The 23,507-nt window shown below is 57.9% G+C and overlaps 1 protein-coding gene across 1 annotated transcript in view; it reads right to left on the bottom strand.

Moving 5' to 3' along the window:
- Nucleotides 1-458: 458 nt before the first annotated feature.
- The window catches only part of CROCC (ciliary rootlet coiled-coil, rootletin), a 43,597-nt gene continuing 20,548 nt past the window's right edge, over nt 459-23,507 (bottom strand). The window contains exons 18-36 of the mRNA XM_039228963.1: nt 23,116-23,243; nt 21,833-22,002; nt 19,846-20,025; nt 18,954-19,088; nt 18,445-18,588; nt 17,788-18,026; nt 16,964-17,123; nt 15,504-15,671; nt 13,980-14,352; nt 7,208-7,377; nt 6,978-7,098; nt 6,501-6,664; nt 4,732-4,947; nt 3,897-4,121; nt 3,352-3,501; nt 2,850-3,050; nt 2,553-2,684; nt 1,623-1,802; nt 459-938 (exon numbers count right to left, since the gene is read on the bottom strand). Of these exons, the coding sequence (XP_039084894.1) occupies nt 852-938; nt 1,623-1,802; nt 2,553-2,684; nt 2,850-3,050; nt 3,352-3,501; nt 3,897-4,121; nt 4,732-4,947; nt 6,501-6,664; nt 6,978-7,098; nt 7,208-7,377; nt 13,980-14,352; nt 15,504-15,671; nt 16,964-17,123; nt 17,788-18,026; nt 18,445-18,588; nt 18,954-19,088; nt 19,846-20,025; nt 21,833-22,002; nt 23,116-23,243 (3,343 nt within the window). The 3' untranslated portion in view covers nt 459-851. The remainder of the gene's footprint in view (nt 939-1,622; nt 1,803-2,552; nt 2,685-2,849; nt 3,051-3,351; nt 3,502-3,896; nt 4,122-4,731; nt 4,948-6,500; nt 6,665-6,977; nt 7,099-7,207; nt 7,378-13,979; nt 14,353-15,503; nt 15,672-16,963; nt 17,124-17,787; nt 18,027-18,444; nt 18,589-18,953; nt 19,089-19,845; nt 20,026-21,832; nt 22,003-23,115; nt 23,244-23,507) is intronic.

The raw sequence follows: 23,507 nt of genomic DNA, 5'->3' as shown, positions 1-23,507 counted from the left end.
CTTCCTCATACCCGCCCTGTGAGGCAGGTTCCCAGTTCACAGATGAGCAAACCAAGGCTCTGAGAGGTCACCAGCTTTGCTAGGCTCACTCAGCGGAGCCAGGGCCAGACCCACGTTCGCTCCCAGGCCCACACACTGGGGAGGGCCTGCCGCGGGGCAGAGGGTGGGCCCCATCCTAACGAGGGGCCGGAGAAAGGGGGCAAGAGCCCAGGCTGGGCAGAGCCGGGCAGCCGTGTCTGTTGCACGGGGCGGGTGGCGCGGGACCCTGGAGCGACCTCCCCACGCCAGCATCCTGTGAGGCTGGGAAGTTCCATGGGCCTCCCCATCTCCCCCTGCACCCCTGCCCCAGGCCCCATGCGTCTCCCCGTCCAGCTCTCAAGCGGAGGAGGCACACCGAAGTAAGGGGACACATCTATACCAACCGTTTTTAGAAAACGGGGTCTTCTTGTTACAAAAAAAAAAAAACAGTTCTGAACAGTTAACATCGTAAAAAGGTATAAAAATACAGGGACTCTGAGGAATTTCCTGACAAACACTCTGAACTAAGGCGGAGAGATCTCTGGGAAGCCAGGGGAGGGCCTGGGTCTCTGACTCCCGGGCACCCCTCCCCTTTCCCACGAGCCCATGCTCTAGGGCCAGCCAGAGGCAGGGGGGTCTCCCCGACCCCTTGGCTTTGGCTCTGACACTCTTGGGCAACCTGGAGGCTCATCCCAGGGGCGGGGACTGGAGTGAGGTGCCCCCCCCGCGGCCCCCGCCGGACGCCACTAAGAAGCTGCTACTGGAGTCCCAGGCGCTCAGCACTGCCACCTGCTTCTCCCTACCCCCAGCCGAGCTCTGGGCCAGGAAGGGGCTCATTCCCCTGGGGGGCCCGAGCTGGGGGCGAAGGGTGCTGAGCTCCTCCGGAGCTCCTGTTGCAACTGGCCCTTCAGGGTGGACACCTGGGGAAGAAAGAGAAGGTAGGGCCAGCCTGGACCCCAGCCTGATGCCAGGGAAAGGGGCGTGTGGCTGCAGCTGAGACCCCAGAAGGGACCCAACTCCGCCTGTTTCAGGGGAAAATGGGCCTCATTAAACAGCAGGGTGCTTCCTGCCCCTCCAGTCCCGACCCACGTGGCAGCTGGTTGGCTTCTGACTGCTCCCCGGCATCTCTCGTCAGGAGCCACCCGTCCCCACTCTCTCCTGGCACTAGCCTGACCGGGGGTGCCTGTGACCCCGGCCTGGCCCTACCCAAGCAGCCTTATCCTGCACATGTGTCACATCAGGGATGGCTGGGAAGGGGTCAGGGACCGAAGCAGAGGCTAGAAGGGGTCATCCCTGGAGCTTCTGCGGTTGCTCTAAGGAAAAAGGCCCCCTCTTCCCTCTGGGATGGTGGCTTGTCAGGATGACCTAGGCTGGGGCTGCTGAAGCCACCCGGGCCACCCAGGAGACAGCCATAAGGACAGCAGAGCCACAGCACGGGGACGGGGTTCCAGTGACATCACTTGAGCCCGTGTCCAGCGATGACGGACACCAGCATGGATCCACCGGGCCACTTGGGTCATAGGGGCCGCTGGCTGCTCACACCAGAGGTCACAGCCCTCCCCCCCCACCCCCTTCATGCTTCTGCAACATCCTGGGGCGAGTACCTGCTCCTCCAGGCCGCGCACGCGCTGCCGGTGGGCCCGCTCCCGCGCCTCCAGGGTGCGCTCCGTCTGCACCTGGGCACTGCGCAGGCGCTCCACCTCCCGCTGCAGCTCCAGCTGCTGCTGCTCCTCGGCCTCCAGCCGGGCCGGGCTCTGGTCCTGCTCCAGTGCCGCCACCTGGGCCTGTGGAGGGAGCAGCAAGTCAGGGGGGTGGCCCTGTGCATGGGGGGGGGGTCAGGCACATCCAGGAGTGGGAGCCTAGAGGGGCCCTCTGGACTGTGCAGGCAGGGGGAGCAGAAGAGACCCTGTTTGTTCCCATGTTCCTGGCCCCCCTGGTCTGTGAATCCTGGGCCAGGGTTCCCAGTGACCCCATCGACAGGCACGCGCACGCGCCAGGCACACACACATGTGCACATGTAGTCGGAGAGGTGGGCCCACGTTCAGACGGACACAAAAGCAAGCATGTAAATAGCCCTTGTTCACACGTTCACACGGATGCATGCGTATGTGCAAAGGTGCAATACCCCTACATACATCTACACACAGGAAGACACGTGTACAGGAAGACACACGCATATAACATATTCCTAATATGCAGACTTGTCACATCTGTGCACCAGATTCACGCTACAAGCAGAGTACTCCCATGCACACTCACACCTCCACGTGGCCACAACGTGCAAACACACAGGCTTACACGCTAACGGCTTCTCTTCTCTCCACTCTGGGGAGGACCCCTCCCTCTGGGGCCTGGCTCTGAGCTGCCCCCTCCAAGAGTCTGGGCTCATGGACTATGGAGGTTGAGGACGTGGGCTGGCGGAGCCATCAGCAGCTCCTGGGAGGGGGGTCCGGTACTCAGGCCAGGGGCGGGGGAGGGGGGGGGGGCTGGGGCCTGGGTCCAGGGCTGGGGCGGGGCGCGGCGAGGGGCCAGACCTCCAGCAGCTGGATCTGCCTCTGGGCCTCGACCAGCTCCAGCTCGGCCCCCGAGAGCGTGCGGTCCAGGCGGCCCTTCTCGGCGCTCAGCCGCACCGTGTCCTCATGGCTGCGAAGCTTCTCCCGCTCCACCTGGGCCGGGAGAGGGGGGCATCAGGGCACCCGGGGAAGGAGGGAGGGGTGTCAGGTCAGAGGCAGCAAGAGCAGGGACCTAAGGGCACTGGAGGCCCCCCAGCCCTGGGGACACAAGGCCGAGGCCCCGAGGAAGTGAGGGGAGAGCCTGGCGGCCCAGCCCACCTTGTCCAGCATCCTCTTGAGGGCCGCCCGGTCCTTCTCCAGCCGCAGCGCCGACCGCTCCACCTCCCGCTTCTCGGCCTCCAGCTGAGCGAGGGCTCGCTGCAGGCCGTCCAGGCGCTCCTGCAGCAGCCGCCGCTCGTCCTGCAGCTTCTGGACCGCGTGCAGGGCCGCTGCCTCCCCCTCCTGCCGCTGCCGCAGCACCTGCAGAAAGCCAGAGGGCCCCTGATGCCTCGGGGCTTGCGTCTGAAGCTGCGGGACGGTGAGGCCAGCCTTGGCTCCGCAGGGGTGGGGAGTGAGGCCCCCATCAGAGAACTATCACCGGAGGCCACACTGTTCTCTGGGCCTCAGCTTCTCCATCTGTGTAATGGGGGTGCGGGTTGAAGGACCCACGCTTCCTCACGGGAGGCTGGGCCTGCGTGTGGGATGAGGCTGGGATGAGGAAGGTCCCGCTCCATCCTGAGGGCACGGCCTAGGGACAGAAGGGGCCCTCCGTGGCCCTCACCTCCTGAAGCTGCTGCAGCTGGCCCTCTGCCTCGGCCCGCTGCCCCTCCAGGTCGGCCAGCTCGCCTCGCATCGTCTGCACCTGCTCACTCAGGGAGCTGCTCTGCTTCCGGGCCTCGGATAACGCCTGCCGAGCGGCCTCCAGCCGTTCCTGGGGGACAGGGGCTGATGGTGCGAGGATGCAGCAAAGGCTTCCCTCTGCTCTGCACCTCCGGGCCAAGGTTATAGCCCCTCAAAGAGCCCCAAAATCTTATCTGGAGGACAAGGCAGACAGCAGCCAGCCCACGGACCTGCATGAGGTGGGGACCCCATCAACCCCTATCTGGGTCCCTCGAGCCTCTACAAGTAGGCGGACTCTCTTACTGCCCCCCACCCCAAGCCTCCGCTCATTGGCCAATGCTCTCATTGGGCCCGCCCACCTCAAAGCTCTCACAGGTTGGGTCCCTCGGGTTCCCGACTGACCGCCCTCCAAGGGCCCCTCCAAGCCTGCCCTTGTTGGCTAACTCTCACTGTGCCCCCCCCAGCCAGGCCCCGGCACCCCCATACTTGGAGGACTTGGCGGTCATGTTCACAGGCGGTCAGGGCCTTCTGCAGGTGCAGATTCTTGTCCTGGGTGCTGGTAAGGTTGGCGCTATTCTGGGCCAGTGCTTCTGACAGGCCCTGCGCCTTGTCCCGCAAGGCCCCCTCGCTCTCTCCCATCTTGGCCAGGGCCCCGTTCAGTCTCTCCACTGTCAGCTGTAGAGTCCCCGCCTTCACCTCACTGTCTGCCACCTGGCAGGAGGGGAGAGAAGACAGTGAAGTGGCTCTGCTCTCGCCAGCCATGGCCTCCAGCAGGAAGGCGGAACCCAAGCCAAGCTCCTCCCACCCCCGCCTAGGCCTTCCTTCCATCACTGATGCTCACTGTTCCCAATGGCTCTCACCGGCTCAGCCCATTGCAGCCCAGACTCCCGACCCGCTGCTGGGTAACTACCCTCACTCAGAGTGCCACGAACCCAGATGTCCCAGACCCCTATCCTTCCTGCCGGGTCTGTGTTCTTGACTTTGGTGGGTGACCGTGTAGGACTAGCAGAGTTACTGAACATCCTAGTTAGAGCTGAGCTGCCTGGGAGCCAAGGCAAAAAGGGACATGCGTGAAACCAACATCTCTAACTTGTTTCCTAGGAATGCAGGTTCTGTTGTCAAAGAGTCCCAAATTCTAATTCTGGCTGTGTCTCTTAGCAATGGAATCTTGGCTGATGGTATCACCTCTCTGAGCGGCTGTCCGTCCACGAAATGGGGATGATGCTTGCCGCAGGGTTGTTGGGAGTATTACGTAGTCCCCATAAAGCACCTGGCACTGGGTGTGCAGATGAGAAACCCGCCAGGGGTCGTGGGGACCCACCTGTCTCTGCAGGGAGTCCACCCGATCCTGGAGGGCCTGGGCCTGGGCCTCACGGTCACTCAGGCCCAGGCGGCTGCGCTGTAGCTCCCCCTCGAGTGAGCGCCGCTGCAGCTCGAGCTTGATGGTGCGGCTCTCCGAGGCGTCTAGTACCTCCTTCAGACGCCGCTTGTCGCTCTCCAGCTTCACCTCGTTGGCCTTCATCTTGCTGATTTTCTCCTGCGGTTGGGGGAGGGGTCAGGCCCCAGCCGCCCAGCCCAGCCATCCCCCCCCACCTCCCACTCCCCTGGGGACCCTCAGGAGAAAGTGGGGAGCAGCCTTGGAGCGGCTGGTCCAACCCCTCCCTGTGAGACCTGGGGCCAGCCTGGGACCCTCTCGGGGCCTCCGTCTCCCCCGTGTGTTCACAGGGTGGGTTGACTTGAGCCCAGAGCACTTTCCGGACTTGGCTGCTCTGGCCGTTCTAACAGGCTCCCTTCCTGCTCCGTGGCCCTACTGCACATCCGTGCAGCGGGGAGGCGGCGCGGGCCCAGGGGCACAGCCAGGTGTTCACGGAGCCCTGGGGTAGGAAGGATGGGTCGGAATGCAGATTCCAGGGCTTCCCTGATCTCCAGAGGCCCCAAAGCTGCACTGTGTGATCTGAGCTGAGTCAGGTAGGAGCCCTGGGCGCCCCCTGGGTTTAGGACACGATGTTCCTCCCTCCCCCACATGGGGTCAGACAGTAAGATCAGACAGTAAGAGAGGCCTGAGGAGTAGGGAGAGGGCAGGAAGGCAGACTGGAGTCCTTCCATGCCCGCTACAATCCTATTACCTCCACTACCATCCCCCCCGGGCCTGGCCCCCTGCGGCCGTGCCCAGAGCCCCACTTCTGCCATCCCCGGGCCTGGCAGCCCCGCTCTGGCCCCTGCCCAGCTTTGTTCCTGGCCTCCTCCCGCGGCCCCTGCGGCTGGGCCCGAGGCCAGAGCTGGAACCACAGACATAACAATCCAGCTCAAACTTGACCTGGAGCCAGAGACAGGGGGTGGGCTGTGGGGGCAACGACGGAGGGCTGGGGAGGAAGGGGGAGGGAGCAAAGGGATTTTTGGTATGAGAAGGGCTCCAGGCTTCTGTGGCCCGGACTGTCACCCCCAGGGCCAGGGTGTCCTGCCCCAGATACACACACACATGCATGCACACACACACACACACACGCACACACACACGTACACAGATGTCCCCCAAACACACACAAAAACCCCAGACCACCACTCATGTGGCTAAACAAAGGAAACCGAGGTCCCCTGAACACCATATGTTAAGAGCATTCGTGGGGCGCCTGGTGGCTCCATCAGTTGAGCATCTGACTCTTGATTTCAGCTCTGGCCATGATCTCACGGTTCAAGGGATCAGGCCCCGCCCTGGGCTCTGCGCTGACAGTGAGGAGCCTGCTTGTGATTCTCTTTCTCCCTCTTTCTTTGCCCCTCCCCTGCTCATGCTCTGTCTCAAAACCAAATAAACTTAAAAAAAAAAAAAAAAAAAAGCATTTGTGCATCGTCTCTGGGAGACCATTGCTGGCCTCCCTTTTATGCTGGAGGAAAATGGGATCAGGCAGCCAATGAGCAGCAGGGCCAGGCAACCTGAATGTGCTTCCGGACAGAGTCCCAAGCGGCTCACGTTAGTGGGGGCCACAACCCAGGCAGACAGCAACAGAGAGGCACACAGTAGGACTCCCAGACAGCCGTTTGGGCACATGGGGAACCCCCCCCGCCCCCACCGGCCCTCAGCTGCCCGCCTACCTGGCTGGCCCGGAGCTCGCTCTCGGTGGCCTGCAGGCTCCTCTCCAGGGCGGCCACCTGGTCCAGGGCGGCCCGGCGCTCACGCTCGCTGCGCCGCACGCTGTCCTCCTGCAGCGCCAGCTCTGCCTGGGCCCCGCTCAGCCGCCCGTCCACACGGCGCCGGGCTGCAGCACCCCAGCCCCGTCAGGCCTGGCCCGGCACAGCCCCGAGACCCGACCCTGGCCACAAGGTGCCCCGCCTGCCCTCTGCCCGCCACAGGGCCTGCCTCTCTGAGTCCTTGAGGGTCTGCCGGTCTGCACACCTGGAGTGGAGCTGACCAGAGAGGGCCCCCAGAGGAGACAGCCCCCAACCCAGGTCGTGGCGGCCGGGCAGGGGCGGAGGAGCTGCTCAAGGCCAATCCCACCTGTCTTACTCAGCTGCTAAGAGCACAGAGAGCAAGGAGGGGGGAGGGGGTGCGGCGCGGGGTGTCAAACTCACCTTCTTCACCCTCGGCCACAGCCTTCTGCAGCTGCCTCGCCCGCGAGGTGGCGCTGTCCCTCTCAGCCTCCATCTCAGCCAGCTGTCGACTCAGGGCGCCGGTCTGGGCCCGAAGCTCATCCTGCATCGGGGAAGGGGGAAAGGGAAGGCCTCTGTTCCAACGACTCGCAGCCCCTCGCAGGGCCCTCGGCCACCCAATTCCCTACCCAGCCGCTCGCACCCAGCCTCACCCGCTGCCTCTGGGCACTCCGCAGCTCCTGCAGGAATTCCCGGAGGGCACCCCGCACCGCCTCCGGCTCCAGGTCGGGAGATGCCGGGGAGGTGGCAGGTCCTGGGGATGGTGGCTCGGACCCAGGGCTGCGTTCCAAGGGGCTGGGGCTGCCGAGCCCTTCGCCGCTTCCTGGGGGAGGCGGCATGCTCAGGGGTGCAGGAACCCGGGCCCCTCCTGCCTGGGCGATGCCTGCGGGCTCCTCACGTACCTCACCCTCCCAGCCGCACCCGGCAGTTTGCAGGAGCTTCCCAACCCACGCTGGCCCCCACCTTCTCGCCTCACCCTTCCAAGGTCCCAGCTCCCTTGGAATAAGCCCACCTCCCCAACCAGCGTGCAGAGGCCCTGTTGTTCACCCTAACACAGCCCTCTCACCTTTTACAAGCAGCCCATTCCACATGACCCTCAGCTCTCGCAAGTTCTAGAACATTCCCTCTTCCAGCACCAGGGCCCTCGTGCACGCTATTCCCTTCTCTCCCCATGGCCTCTGTCTGCCTGGCCCATTCCATTAGATCTGCTCGCCAGAGGTGTCCCTGACCCCAGGCTGGGGGAGGATGGGGGTGAGCTCACCCCACCCTCATGAGGCTGTGAGGTCTGCCTCCCCGCCCAGACCGGGGGCACTATGAGGGCTGCACTCCCGGGGCCCAGTCCAAGGATGGACGCTCATTCCACCACCTCAACATTTCCCTTCTTCCTCTGTGCCAGGCACTGGGCTTTCCTGACCGCCCATCCCACCTTCATGATAATTCTCTGTAAACTAAGAACCAATGTCCCCGCTTCACAGGCTGGGCGGGCTCAAAGCAGTTAAGGGATCTGCTTGGCCTCAAAGCTGGGAAGATCCCGCCATGGGATTTGGAACCAGGTAGCCCTTGTCCAGGCAGAGAAATAAACTTGGCTTCAAGAGGTGGGAGGGGCAGTGCGCACAGAGGCAGAGCGCCACCTGGAGGTCAGCATCAGAACCACAAGGCAGGGGGTCGGCCTGCCCATAGCATCCGCCTGCCTTTGCCTAGTGACACACCTAAGCTGCCCCACAGCTCCGGTGACAGAGCTCAGGACCCAGGGCAGGACGTCTACCCACTGCCCCCAAGGGCCCCCACCACAGAGTGGCTACAAGGATTACTCGAGCGTGTCTTTGTCCCCACGTCCTCCCCTCCCACTCCTCTGCACCCTGCACGCTGCCCTGTGCCTGCTCGGTCCCCCTCGCTGTTCACAGGAGAACGGCCACTCAGGACCTTCCACTTGTCCCTTGTCCCCCATCCTTCCCCCACCTAACACCTCCTCACCTGGGCTCTCCATTTCCCACACAAACCACCCTACCCCTGCCCTTGCTACATCTTTAAAAAATTTCTAGGGCACCTGGGTGGCTTAGTCAGTTGAGAATCTGACTTCGGCGCAGGTCATGATCTCGCGGCTCATGGGTTCCAGCCCCGCGTCGGGCTCTGTGCTGACAGCCAGCTCAGAGCCTGGAGCCTGCTTCAGATTCTGTGTCTCCCTCTCTCTCTGACCCTCCCCTGCTCATGCTGTCTCTCTCTCTTAAAAGTTTTTTAAAAATTTCTTTGCTGTGATAAAAATATATGACATACAATATGCCTTCCTAGCGATCTTGTTTCAGGTTCTTAATTTTAATCAAGTAACATTTATTAACATTATCGTTAGCAGGATATATGGGGGTGTCTTAAATCCTTTCCTGCCCTAAAGTCGTAAGGATATTTTCCTATATTGCTTTTTAAAAGCTACAGTTTCACCTTTTGCATTTAATCTTTAAATCTACTTAGGGGTGCCTGGCTGGCTCAGTCAGAAGAGCATGGGATTATTGAATTTGGGGTTGTGAGTTCAAGTCCCACATTGGGTGTAGAGATTATCTAAATAAATAAGTAAAATTTTTAGGGCGACTATCTGAAATTGATGTTTATCTAAAAGGTGATGTAAGGGTCTTTTTTTTTTTTTTTTTTTCTGTATGGATTCTCATTAAACAAATACTGTTTTTTGGAAAGCCCATCATGGATCAAACTTCCAACACAGATCAGGTTTCTTTAGACGTATGGACCTGGTCCTTGACCACTCAACAGTATGAGTCTCAGTGATAGCACCTGAATTACTAAAACTTTCTATTAACTTTTGTCTTTGGTAAGGCAAGCCCCCACCCCTACCCATCTAGTTCTTTTTCTTCAAGAGTGTGTTGGCTTTCTTGGTCTTTGTTTTTCCATATTAGTTTTAGAACTGGCTTGTCAAGTCTGACACACACACAAAAGATTTTGCCAGAACATTACTGAATCAATCTATAGATGAATCTGGAAGAATTGGCAACTTTGTAATAGTGAATTTGCTGATACATAAAAGCATTTCTCCTATTTAGGTTTCTTTTAATGTCTCTCAACAAAATTTATGGTTGTCTCCATAAAAGTCTTGTACAAATTAGATTAAAATTATTTTTTTTCCTTGGACAGAAGAACTCATCTGTAAAGTTGTCTGGATCTGGTGTTTTCTTTGCGGGAGAGATTTCTTAGTACTAGTACAAATGATATTTTGTCAATTCTGCTCTTGGCAATCTACAAACAACAAACATGTTCTGTTTCTATTTAAAAAAAATTTTTTTTAAAAATTCATTTCTGAGAGAGAGAGAGAGACAGCGTGAGCATGGAGGGTCAGAGGGAGAGTGAGATACAGAATCAGAAGCAGGCTCCAAGCTCTGAGCTAGCTGTCAGCACAGAGCCTGACGCAGGGCTTGAACCCATAAACCGTGAGATCATAACCTGAGCCAAAGTTGGACACTTAACCGACTGAGCCACCCGGTGCCTCAAACATGTTCTGTTTCTGTTGGTATAACAAAATATAATTAATTTTTGTATGTTGATTTATTTCCAACAAACTTACTAAAGCTTCTTATTTGTTCTAATAAGTTATTGTAGCTTCTCCTATATTTTCTACATAGAAAAATCACATGATCTGTAAATAGTGGTAGTTTTGTTTCCCCTTGCTGAATCTTAAAATGTTAATTCTATGTTTCTTTTTTAATCTTGATGAGGTCCGAATCATTTATTTTTGCTCTTGATTCCCTTGCTTTTGGGGATGTGTCAAGCAAGAAGTTGCTGTGGTGGAGGTCAAGGAGGTTGTTTCCTGCTTTCTCCTCTAGGGTGTTGTTAGTTTCCAGTCTCACATTCAGGTCCTTTATCCATTTTGAGTTCATTTTTGTGCATGGTGTGAGAAATTGATCTAGTTTCATTCTTCTGCATGTTGCTGTCCAGTTCTCCCAACACCATCTGTTAAAAAGGCTTTTTTCCATTGGTCTATGTTTCTTTTTTAAATTTTGTTAAATGTTTGCTTATTTTTAAAAGAGAAACAGAACACAGGTGTGGGAGGGGCTGACAGAGAGGGAGACACAGAATCCGAAGCAGGCTCCAGGCTCTGAGCTGTTAGCATAGAGCCTGACGGGCTCGAACCCACGAACTGTGAGATCACGACCTGAGCCGAAGTAGGACGCTTAACTGACTGAGCCACCCAGGCGCCCCAATTCTATATTTCTCACCACAGTGTACTGGCTAGGACCTCTGAAACTTCCAGTAAAATATTAAATACAGGGGTCAAATGTAACATTTGGTATAGGGTTTTGGAGAGCTAGTTTATCAGTTAAGGAAACCTTCTTTTTCTAGTTTTCCAAGAGTTTGGATCATAACTGTATGTTGAATTTTATCAAATGCTTTTTCTACATCCATCGTGGTGGCCTTTCTAACCAATTATACTCACACTGTTGTGTGATCAGCATCGCTATTTGTTTCCAAATCTTCCATCATACCTGTTTGGGGTTAAACTATGTCCCCCCAAAATTCCTAAGTTGAAGCTCTAACCCCTGGCACCTCAGAATGTGAATTTATTTGGGAGTCAGCTTCTGGAGGATGTAATTAGTTAAGATGAGGTCATAATGGGGGCACCTGGGTGGCTCAGCTGGTTAAGCATCTGACTCTTGGTTTCAGCTCAGGTCACGATCTCACAGTTCGTGGGTTTTAGCCCCATACTGGGCTCTGCACTGCCAGTGTGGAGCCTGCCTGGAATTATCCCTTTCCCTCTCTCTCTCTCTGCCCCTCCCCTGCTCTCTATGACAAGGTCATAGTCGAGTAGGGCGAGCCCCTAATCCAGTATTAGTGGTGTCCTAACACAAAGGACACCAAGGACACCACAACATTTGGATACACACACAAGAAGGCCATGAGAGGCTGGGGTCCTGCCGCCACAAGCCTGGGAACTACAAGCAGCTGAGAGAGAGGCCTGGAACAGATCCTTCCCCAGCGACTTCAGAAGGAGCGTGGCCCTGTTGACACCTTCAGCTTGGACTCTGGCCTTCAGAACGATGAGACACATTGGGGCGCCTGGGTGGCTTAGTCGGTTAAGCGTCCGACTTTCGCTTAGGTCATGATCTCGCGGTTCGTGGGTTCGGGCCCCGCGTCAGGCTCTGTGCTGACTGCCAGCTCAGAGCCTGGAGCCTGTTTCAGTCTGTGACTCCCTCTCTCTCTGATCCTCCCCTGCTCACACTGTCTCTCTCTCTCCTAGAAATAAATAAAACATTAAAAAAAAAAATTAAAAAAAAAGAACGATGAGACACAAACTGCAGTTTATGGTACTGTGTGTGGGGAGCCCCAGCAAACTGACAGGTACAGCCTCAAACAGAAACTCTGTGCCCACTCAGCAGCAACTCCCAAATCTCCCCTCCCCCCAGTCCCTAGTAACCTCTAAGCTCCTCTCGGTCTCTATAAATTTGTCTTTTCTAGGTGTCTCACGCAAGGGTCCTTTGGGGACTGGCTTCTTTCACTTCTGATAATACTGCCAAGACTCATCCATGTTGTAACATGTATCAGACTAGCATTGCTTTTTAAGGCTGAATACTATTCCTTTGTATGGACACACCACGTTTTATTCATCTATTCATCTGTCGATGGACACTGGCTGCTTTCACCTTTTGGCTACTGAGAATAATGATATTATGAATGGTTGGTGTACACATATCTGTTTGAGTCCCCGTTTTCAGTTCTTTTGGTTAGATACCTAGGGGTGGAATTGTTGAGTCACATGGTAATTTTAAGTTTTTTTAAGTTGTTGGGTTTTTTTTTTTTTTTTTTTTTTTATTTTTTAATGTTTTTTATTTATTTCTAGGAGAGAGAGAGAGAGACAGCGTGAGCAGGGGAGGGTCAGAGAGAGAGGGAGTCACAGACTGAAACAGGCTCCAGGCTCTGAGCTGGCAGTCAGCACAGAGCCCGACGCGGGGCTCGAACCCACGAACCGCGAGATCATGACCTAAGCGAAAGTTGGACGCTTAACCGACTAAGCCACCCAGGCGCCCCTTTTTTCTTTTCTTACTGTTTATTTTTGAGAGAGAGAGAGACAGAGTGTGAGCGGGGGAGGGGCAGAGAGAGAGGGAGACATGGACTCTGCAGCAGTCTCCAGGCTCTGAGTTGTCAGCACGGGCATGGAGCCTGACACGGGGCTCGAACCCACAAACCACGAGATCATGACCTAAGCCAAAGGCGCTTAACCGACTGAGCCACCCAGGCAGCGGGTAATTCTAAGTGTTTTGAGGAGCTGCCGAACTATTTTCCACAGCAGCTGTGCTGTTTTACATTCTCACTCGTGATGTCCTTTAATGTGTTTGTCCTTACCTATTTTCCAGCCCTTACTACCACCCAGAACATTCTCTATTTCATTTCTGTATCACATTTATTGTCTGATCCTATCCCTAAGACTATAAGCTTCCTAAGAGCATAAATGCTAGTCAGTTTACCGCTCCATCCCATATTTAAACTGTATTCAGCACATAGCCAGTGCTTAATAAATATTGTGTAACTGATCGAACATGATCCAGAGGCTAAATCTATGGTTTTGAAGAAGCAACAACTCAGTATCCCATAGTGAACTGCCCACAGTGCTAAGATTCCAGAGGTTCTATTCTAGGCCCTAGGAATCAAGATAGGATTATGTCGGGCTGAGACAAGGATGCTCTCAAAGGTGCGCTCACACCCCCTGTAGCACAGCGCTGACTTCCCCAGAGTTATCCATGCGGCCCTGGGAGGAAATGGGACTGGAAGGATTTCTGAAGGAGTTCCTGGAAGGGGTTTTAGGCTGGGTATGTATCTGTCTGGCTGTGATGCTGGGGTCAGAAGCCTAGTATGGAGGGGTATCAGGCTAGGGGTGGGAGACTGATGGAGAGAGGGAGGGAGGATCAATTATAGAGGACGGAGCCTCAAAGTCTCAGAGGAGTCAGGGGCATTAAGAACAAGCACCATCAGGGATGCCTGGATAGCTCAGTCGGTTGAGCCATTGGACTTCAACTCATGATCTCACGGTTCGTGAGTTCAAGCCCTGTGTCAGGCTCTGTGCTGACAGTTCAAAGCCTGGAGCCAGCTTCGGATTCTGTCTCCCTCTCTCTCTGCCCCTCCACTCGCACTCTGTCTCTCTCTCTCTCTCTCAAAAATAAACACTAAAATATTAAAAAGAAGAAAAATCGCCATCACCCCCTTTAAAATGAAGCAACCAAAGGAGCACGAATCAGCGAAGGGGAAGAGCCTGGGGAGCCTGAGCAGACTCCCCAATGGAAAGAGCTAGGAGGGCCGGATTGAGACTGGTCGTTAAAGCAGAGGCGTGGCCCAAACCTGCAGCGGGCTCTCAAGCTGGGCGGACCTAATCGGGGGCGTGGCCTCACCAAGACCCGCCCATCGCCCCACCCTTTCCCGCGGCGCTCCACTCACCTCCAGCCGGCGCGCTCCGGGCCGGGGAGCCAGGCGAGCGCAGCGGGGCCGGGCTGGGGGTGCGCCCGAGGCCCAGGCCGCGGCGCAGGGCTGAGCGCAGGCCGCCCAGCTGGGTCTCGGCTGCGCGCCGCTGCGCCTCCACGCGGGCCAGCTCGGCCTCCAGGCCTTGTGCTCGGCCCTCCGCCGCGCTCAGCCGCAACCCCAGCTCCGCGGCTTCGGCCCGCACCGCCTCCAGCTTCAGCTCCAGGCTGCGGGCGTGGTCCAGCTGCAGCTTCTCGGCGCCCCGCGCCTCCTCCAGGGAGCCCAGCAGGTCTCGCTCGCGGGCCCGGAACTCGCCCTCTCGCTCCTGCAGCTTCCTCTGGGCTCCCTGGAGCTGGGGCGGGCATCGCCCGGGGAGGTGAAGGTCAGCAAGGCCGCCCCCAATCCGACGCCCTGCCCCCCAGGCTCAGTCTGGAGCCCAGCCACCCAAAAGTGGCTCGCACAACACCTGCTTCTTTAATGATCTCCACCCAGGCAGGATGGGCCGGAACATCCGCGGGAGTGTGGGAATTAACTACTAGAATCTGTTTTCTCTTCTTTCTGTGTATATGCCTTGTAATATACACAATTTATTAGTAATAAACTAACAGCCAACACTTCCGTGGACAGGACTCCTCAGTGCCAGGCACTAAGTACTTTCCAGAAAAACCTCAACTCTACCACCACGACTCATCTCCGTTTTACAAAGGAGGAAACTGAGGCACAGAGCAGTTGTATAACTTAGCCAAGGCCACACTGCTAGTATGCTGAGAGCCAGGATTCAAAGCCACGCACAGCCTCTCCAGTGGCTGTTCTTTCAACCATCAGGCTGTACTGCCTCTCAGTGCACGTAACTTATCAACAAATCACACAATGGGGCATGTACTAAAAAACTATTTTCTGACGGAGTGCATGATCCCACACACACCCCTCTGGTTTAGAGGATAAATCAAGCCCTGGTAGTCATCAGTTTCACTAGAAACCACCATTCACTGAGCACCTGGATGTCAGGACTTATGCTAGGGCCCCCATCCCATCAGTGCTCTGAACCACAGAGAGGTTAAGTGACTTAGTCAAGGTCACACAGTAGAGTCACTAAAGTGAAACAGCAAGAAAAGCAGAATGGAAAGAGTATAGGCTTGGGAGTCAGACAGACCTGGGTGGCTGTGTGACCTTGAGTAGATCCCTTGACCTCTCTGAGCCTAAGTGTCTGGTTCTCTGTGAAAAACTGGGTAAGACTACCTGCCTCATTAGGCTGCTGGGAGAATCAAACAAGGTTATGTCTACAGAGCTTCCCCCCCCCCAACCCCCCCCCCCCACCACACACACAGTTCTTACAGCTGTTATTACTATTAAACTTGGGGAAGAATCTCAAAGAATGGAGGACAGGAACCGGTCCTAGGGAGGTCCAGCACTGGAGTCCCCATCTGCTTCTTGCTGGGGGGCGGAAACACAGGGCACCCCCCAACTGCCTCCTAAGACCTTCCCCATCCACACCCGAGTTACCTCCTGCCGAATGGCGTCCAGGCTGGCCTCGCCCTTCAGCAGCTTCTGTCGCAGGCCCAGGGCCTCCCGCCGGCCCTCCTTTTCCGCCCGCTCGCCCAGTGCCAGGCGGCCCTGCAGCTCCACCAGCTCCCGGCCCAGCCTGGTGTTCTCACTGTCCAGCATCTTCATCTGCGAGAGAGAGAGCAGACCAGGTAGGGCCTGGCATCCACAGCCCCTTGTAGCCCAGGGTGGGGAGGGCGCGTTCCACTCTGCCTCTACACCTGGTCTTGTCCAGGCACAGGGAGCACTCAGCACCCACTGCTCTAGGGAGGGACACAGAGACGTTGAACATCACCCCAAAGCCACTGGGAACCTGCCCCAGAAAACTTCACCGAGTGTGTCCACAGCTGTTCTAAGCACTTCAACTGTATGAACTCATTCAATCTCACACAACGGTCTATGGGGCAGGTACTGATAGTATCCTTATTGAACCGACAGTGGAGCTCAGAGAGAAGGGACTTGCTCCAAGCCACACAGCCCACCAGCAGCAGACTGGGATTTAATCTCAGATGGGCGGAACACAAAGGTATGTTCTAAACCCCTGTTTCCCCGCGGGAGCAGGTCGGGGGTAAGGCCCACCTACCCCACAGCGCTTGAGTGAGGGTGCATGCGAAACACCTGACCAGAGCCTGGCACATACATGTGACTTCCTTTCGGGGACTCCTGTGGCTTCCCAGGACTTCAACCCAACAGGAAGGGGCCCAAAGGGGTAAAGGGGGGCACTGGTGACAGATGAAGAGGATCTGGCAGTCAGGCTGTGACCTCTCTGGACAAGGCAGGGCCAAAGAGCCAAACGGGGCTACTGCCTGTTCATACGCTTTCTGGGAAAGCCTGACCCAAGGACGGTTTTCCCACATTTGTGAATCGTTGGACATGATTCATTTTGAAATGATGGAAAGGAAATCCAAAACAATATGCCTTGCACATGAAAAATGATATAAAATCAAATGTCAGCGCCCATCAACAAAGTTTGAACGGACACCCGCCGGATGCAGTGTGTGGGGCGGCTGCTTTCTCCCTCTGCCGGTGGAGCTGAGTAATCGCGACAGAGACTGTACTGCCTGTAGAGCCGGAAATATTTAGACAAGTGTCCGCCTGCTCCTGAGCCATCTCACGGGGTCTACACCTTTTGTTGTGCATGGATTCCTCTGAGATTTGGACAGGAGCTCCAGACCGTCTCCTTGGAGAAATGTGACAACTATGTATACAGATGTATATGTACACACACGCGCACGCACGCACAGACACACACTTTTGCACACAGTTTCGGGGGTTCATTGGTCGCAAAGCCTTGTTATAGTTCAAGGCCCCAGTTTCACATCCAGGGCCACCCAGCCTCCAGAGAGGGGGTGCTACCGGCCCAGCAGCCCACGGCAAGGGCCCGGGGCAGGGCAGGTAGAGTGGGGGAGGGGGGGTGGTACCTGCCGCCGGAGCTCCTGAAGCTCCCTGCGGGCCTCCAGCCGGGAGCGCTCCACCTCCTGCAGCCCGGCCCGCAGCTCCTCGGCCTCCCTGCCCGCGGCCACCCGCGCCTCCGTGAGGAGCACCAGCTTCTGCTCCTTGTCCTCGTTGGCAAGCTTCAGGCTGGAGTGGGGAAGGGGCAGAGGGCAAAGGTCGGCGGCAGCCACCGGTCCTGGGAAGAGTGCGTGGATCTACACAGACGTCTGTTCCCCTCGGGGCGCCTGGGGGGCTCAGTCGGTCCGACTCAGTTTCGGCTCAGGTCATGATCTCATGGTCCGTGAGTTCAAGCCCCACATCGGGCTCTGTGCTGACAGTGAGGAGCCTGCTTGGGATTCTCTCTCTGCCCCTTCCTTGCTCGCTCGCTCTCTCAAAATAAACAAACTTAAAAAAAAGTCTGTTTCCCTAATCCCTGGAGTCAGTCTGACTGGCTCTTGGCCTAGAGGTGCCCCAAGTGTTACTTGCCCACGTGGCCCCTCCTGGGCTAAGCCCTGTAGGGCCAGCGGCCAGGCCCGAGGCCACAAGAGGCCGCCTGCTGACTCCAGGGTCGGGGCTAGTCTCCAGGGTGACACCAGCAGCTGGGGGCGGCCGCTACCTCTCCCGTTCCTTCAGAAGGAAAGTCACCTAAAACCACCCGCGCGTCCAGCTGTGGTTCAAGGGCAGAGACTCCCTGACTGTGATTTTCCCCCAAAACCTTGGGGGGGAAGTTAGCTTCCAGGGACGTGATCCCATGTGAAGGACGGGCTTGGAGAAGGACCCCGGGCTGCCCCCTGCCCCCGCGGCGCCCCACCTGATCCGCTCGCTCTCAGCCTTCTTCACGGCCACCCGCAGCTCCTCGTTGGAACGCCGCAGGGCCTCGCGCTCCTTGGCCCCCTCGCCCAGGCTGCGCCGCAGCTCGCCCGCCTCCTGGCGCTGGGCCTCCCGGCCGTCCTGACTGTCGCGCACCTTGCGCTGGGCCTCCAGCAGCTCTCGCCGCAGCCCATCACGGGCGTCCTCCAGCAGGCGCAGCTGCTTCCGAAGCTCTTCCGCCTGTGACGGGGGTGGGTGTCAGGGGACAGCGTGCAGGCCCTCCCCGAGCCACCCATGCCTACGTCCCTGGCCACAGGCACCCCCCTCTCCCATGGCTCTGCAGCGACTCAGACCACAGGTGTGAGTTCTGATCTGGGGCGAAGCGTGCGGGAGTTAGTGGCGTTTGGGCCTGAATCAATCACCCACCAGGATCTTCCTACGGAGGGACATAGAGAGGGCAGGGACCGCGCCAGGGCCGGGTCCCACACGGATACGCGTACTTAATGAAGGCTCACCGCCTCCTCTCCACATTGGCTGTTCGCTCGATCTCAAATGCAGGGACCAACCTTACACGCTCTTTCGGGCCCTAGCAGGCCAGGCCCCCCCGCGGTGCTGAGGGTGTACTGCCCGGAAGAGGGAGGGAGGGTGGGCGGCTCACCTCACGCGCAGAGGATTCCCGCTGCCTGTCCAGGTTTCGGGCCTGTTCCTGCAGCCTCTTGGCCTCCTGGGCGTGGGCTGCGGCGGCCTCCTCGAGTTGGGCCCGGAGGTCCCGCAGCTCGGACGTCAGGGCGTTCACGGTGCTCTAGGACAGACAGACTCCCCTGACTTGGTGCCTCCGTCCCCCTCCCCGCGCTGTTCCCAGCAGGGCCAGCTCTACTGGCCACCTGCAGCTCCAAACACGGCCCTTCCCGTTGGTCTGCCTCGCCATCTGCTGATCCCTCGATGCCCAGGGAGCACCGTCCCCGCAGCTGCTCTCCCCCCTCAGACTAGAATTCACCAGGCATGGTTCTGCCACCCCCCTCTGACGGGGGACCCAGCGGAAGGGCAGAAGCTTCCCTCCCCATAGCCTGGGGGCTTCCCCAGGGGCCTCTCCTGCAGACAGGGGCCCCTCCGTGCAGGGTCTGCCTCCTGGCTCAGACAGAGGCCCACCTGCCTGGCCTGCCTTACCCGGTCCTGTTCCTGCCGGCTCTGAGCGTCTCTCTTCTGCCGTTCCACCTCCAGGGAGATGGTGGCCAGGCTGTGCTGCGCACCCATCAATTTCTCGGACAGCGCCGTCTTCTCGGACTCCTTCAGGGACAGGGCCTGGGTGAAGGCAGGGAGCAAAGGGCTTGGGGGCAGGCTGGGGCCCTTCCCCTACCCTGCCCTGGGAGACGTGCCCACTGGGGGCTTGGTGCCTTGTCTGGGTCACCACAGGTGGGCCCAGGGTGGCGGTGCAGACTCACCCCCTCCGTAGCCCCAGGAAAGGGCACAACCACTGTTAACAGCAAGTCTGGACATGGACTCAACTTAGAAATCCTGCTGACTTGCCACGATAATCCTTGCCCCTCATTATCCCCCTTTTGCAGATGAGCAAATGGACCCAGAGAGGGAGAGTGGCTTGCTCAGAGCGACCCAGCCAGTAAGGGCAGGAGATGGACACAGCCTGGCCTGTCTCCTTTACATTATAGGAAAGTCAGGAGTTAGCTCTTTTGAGGAGGGTTCAGCTGATACATGTGGGCCTCACAGGGGCTGCTCAGAAAGCAGCAGGGGCCCCATGGCCCACCCCGGGGTGGCAGAAGGGATGGCAGACTGTAGGTCAGCTTTCTTGGGCCCAGTGTCACACAGTGACAGCCACTCGGGGCACTTCCACCGCGCACCAGACACGGTTCACCGAACAAGGTCTCAGCAACGCTTCACGCACACCCTTTCAGTCCCCCCCATCCTGCAGATGAGGAAACTGAGACCCAGAGAGGGACTCCTAGCTCCCAGTGGCCGGGTGGCCGAGCCGGGCCGAGCCGGGCCCAGCCCCGGGACAGGGGCCCCTCGGGCAGCAGCGGAGGCCACACCGGGGCTCACGGACCTGCTGCTTCTCGCTCTCGGCCAGGAGGAGGCCCTCATCCCGCTCCTGCTGCAGCGCTGCGATCTCCTCACTCAGCTCTTCCTTCTCCGCCTCCAGCCGTGCCAGCAGCTCCTCCCGTTCCCGCTGCAGCTGACTCTGCAGCTGGGCCCGCTCGACCTCCAGCTCCCGCCACGCTGCCTCCTGCGGGCCAGGCCCCGGGCACGGGTGACCCGCGAGGCTGGACCCGGGCAGCCCGTCACCAACCTCAGGCCAGCAAGAGCCGCTTGCAGCCCAGACCCTGAGAGGCAGGGCAGGCCACCAGGTAACTACAAGGTGGGGGGAGTGATAAGGGCTGCGACGGGGTCACGCCAGGGCTGTGGGTGCCCCAGGGAGCGGCGGAAGCCTGGCCTGGGGGTCCGAGAACATGTCCCAAAGGAGAGATGAGCGGCAGTCGGTCAGGTCAAGAGAGAAAAGAAACAGAACCCCAGGCCCAGAGTCTAGCCCCGGGGCCAGGAGAAAAAGAGAAAACCTGACACACTGTGTTTAAGGTCACTGGAGCCTGGACTATGAGGGAGGACATGAACCAGAAGCCACGGGCCACGGCCGGGCCAGACCAGGCCCTGTGGGCTGTAGAGAGGGGTAGGCCGATTCCGAGAAGAGTCGGGGCAACAGAGAGCCTCAAGCCAGGGTGACAAGGAGCAATCTGAATTCTGGACCAAGGGGTTCAGAAGCTGTGGAAGAGGGACTGGGATCGGGGCTGGCGTAGCAAGGAGCTGGGTGGGCTGCGAGGGGCAGAGGGGGTCTGGGGCTGGACCGAAGGGAACAGATTTGGTGATATTAAGAGGCCAAGTCAGAAGGCACAGGAGGGGTCAGAGATGACACAGGAGCTTGGCTCCCTGGTGACTAGCTGGATGGGTGGGCAGGCAGAACCCACAGGCAAAGAAAGAACAGCCCCCTCGGGGTCCCAGGCAGGCACTCGGGCCTCAGCACTAGGCCCGAGCAACCTTCTGAGGTGCCCCTTCTTCAAACGCTTTGCTGCCACCTGCTGGAGACGGAAGATACTATCCACGCAAGTCTAAGACGACTATGGGGGGGATGTGGTGCCCCCTGGCGTCCTAAAGCAAGAGCCTGAAGCTCTTTCAGAGGCAGCCTGGTCCAACATGGGCTCTGGCCAGTATCTTAGTGCCACGGTAATAAGTCAGCAATTACAGAGCAGTTATGAAGTGCCAGTCATTATGCTAAACCCTTTATATGGATGGTTTCAGCTCACCCTCACAATACTCTATCGGCATCTGTCAGCGTCCCCAGTGTTACAGGCGGGGAAATGACGGCACAGAGGCCTTAGGCAACCTAACCACCATGGGACCAAGATCAGGTCCAAAGCCAGGCAAAGAAATTCTAGAACCAGTGTTCTTAGCTCTGTTCTGCCTTGAGGTAACCTGGCTCTTCCCCTTTCTAACTGCTCAGGTCCCAGAGTGGTCTTTCATATGTAAACAGCACTTCTTAGCAAATTAAAGTGTTTTCCTGGGGTGCTTAGGTGGCTCAGTCCATTAAGCGCTGAGGCTGACTTGGGCTCAGGTCATGACCTCATGGTTTGTGAGTCGGAGCTCCACATCAGGGGCTGATGGTGCAGAGCCTGCTTGAGAGCTCTCTTCCTTTCTCTCTGCCCCTCCCCCACTTGCGCTCATGCACATTCTCTCAAAACAAATAAATAAACTTAAAAAAAAAGTGCTTTCCTACTATACATTTGGTCAGCATTTCCCAAATGTGGCTGTGGACCCCCTGCATCAGGATCGCCAGGGTTGAACCAGATGTGGGGCCTGGGAATCTGCATGCTTGATGAGGCCTCCCCACGGGATCCTCACAGCTGCCCTCCGGGGCCCTGGAACCGAGTTCCAGATTTGGAGACTGATGCAGAGTGAGAAGGGTGAGTTGCCTGAGGGAACAGAGGAGCTGCTGCCTCAGAGCCCTGCCTGTCCCCACCAGCTGCTGGAACCTTCTCTCGAACCTTCTCTCGCTGGAGTCGTTGCAAGTCCTCCTCGTGGGCAGCCCGCTGCTCCCGCAGAGAGGCCTGGGCCTCCCGCTCGGCCTGCACCAGCTTCTGGGCCATCAGCTCCTTGTCCAGGGCCACCTTCTCCTCTGTGGTTGTCATCTGCTGCCGTAGGCCCGCCAGCTCTCCTGCACAGGAAGGGACAGGCTAGGGTCCGACCCTCCCCCTGGGCCGCGTGGGCAAAATCCCGAAAACAGAGGGCCCAGCTGGGATCTAGGCTGAGTTCCCTTGGAGAAGCTTCCTGCTCTCTCTGGGCCTCAGTTTCCCCATCTGCCACATGGGTACGTGGGCCCTATCCCCCACTCCCTGTCGACTGGGAATGGCATCAAAGAAATGAAATGACATGAGGAAGACCCCCCCCCTGCCCAAATGGAGGGGTTAGCAAAAATATAACAACTGCCATTATTCCTTAAGTGCTTACAAGGGGCCAGACTCCTGGCTGAGCACGTGAGAGACCTATTCTCACTGCACCTTCATAACACATCTAGGTAGCTTCTCTCACGCCCAATCTACACATGAGGAAATGGAGGCTCAGAGAAGACAGGTAATTTTCTAAAGCTGCACAGCTTTCCATAAGGCATCTCCTTTAAAGAATGATTGCCAAAAATGCACTTGACTGTCAGCACTCATGGAGGTGACCATGGGGAAGTCACGCCCTGCCGTGAACAATCTCAAAACCATCTCCTGGGTGGGAAACCCGCCAGAGTCTCTGTCGGCATTTGCCTTCCTGGCTCTGTCTGGCTCAGGTAGATGTGGACGGCAAAAGTAAGTTTTAGGGCCCAAGTAGATGCCTGGTGAATGCTTGTTGTGTAAGAGGAACCCCTGAGTTGAGACAGTAGGTGGGGAAAGTGGAGGGAAGAGGGGCTGCGGGCGTGGGGCCGAGAGAGTCCACGGCTCTGCAGAGAACTCGGACTGAAGTGCCCTGATGACGACAAACAGCCCCCGTTGGCTGACCAGGCCCAGTGCCAAGGCCTTCACATGCTTTTCTCGCCTCATCCTGGCTACACCCTTAGAGGATGAGCATTATCACCTCCAACTGTCAGTGAGGAACCTTCGGCCCAGAGAGGGAAGAGGCTTGCTCGAGAGAGCTCAGATCTAAGTACCAAAAGCAGAATTAGAACCCAGGTTGGCCAGACTCCAAAGCCAGTGTCCTCCCTGCTCTTCCAGAGCCCCCAGACCCCAACTGGTTACAGAGCAGGCTGGAGCCTTGAGTTCCCTACCCCAGGTTCGGGTCCCCATACCCGCCAGGGTCTCCTTGGCCAGCAGCAGGGTCTGCCCGTTGGTTTCCAGCTGCTCCCGGCGGGCCTCGAGCTGCGTCAGCTGCTGCTGCACCTCAAACAGGCTGCTCTCCAGGGCTTCCTTCTCCAGGCTGCGGCACATATAATCCCCGAGGCCTCGGGACTCAGCTCCCTGGGCCCCAGGAAACGGTGGCTCCCAGGGCGTGGCCAGCCGCGGGCCAGGTGCCAGGCTACCTGCCCAGCCAGGCCCACGCTCCCTGGGGAAGGCTGGGCCCTAGCTAGAATGTGTTGGCAAGCCTGGCTCCTAAGTGACTGCCCCTAAGGGCCAATGTCAGGGCACCCGCCCGTCCCCCCCTGCTCCCCCCGCCCAGGGTGGGCAGAGCCCGAGGCCTTAC

This window comes from Hyaena hyaena, unplaced genomic scaffold (assembly GCF_003009895.1).
Source record: "Hyaena hyaena isolate Hyena2069 unplaced genomic scaffold, ASM300989v1 scaffold_35, whole genome shotgun sequence".
In the NCBI taxonomy this organism is placed as follows: domain Eukaryota; kingdom Metazoa; phylum Chordata; class Mammalia; order Carnivora; family Hyaenidae; genus Hyaena; species Hyaena hyaena.
The sequence above is the reverse complement of the archived record's forward strand: the minus strand, read 5'-3'. Positions and strand labels throughout refer to the sequence as shown.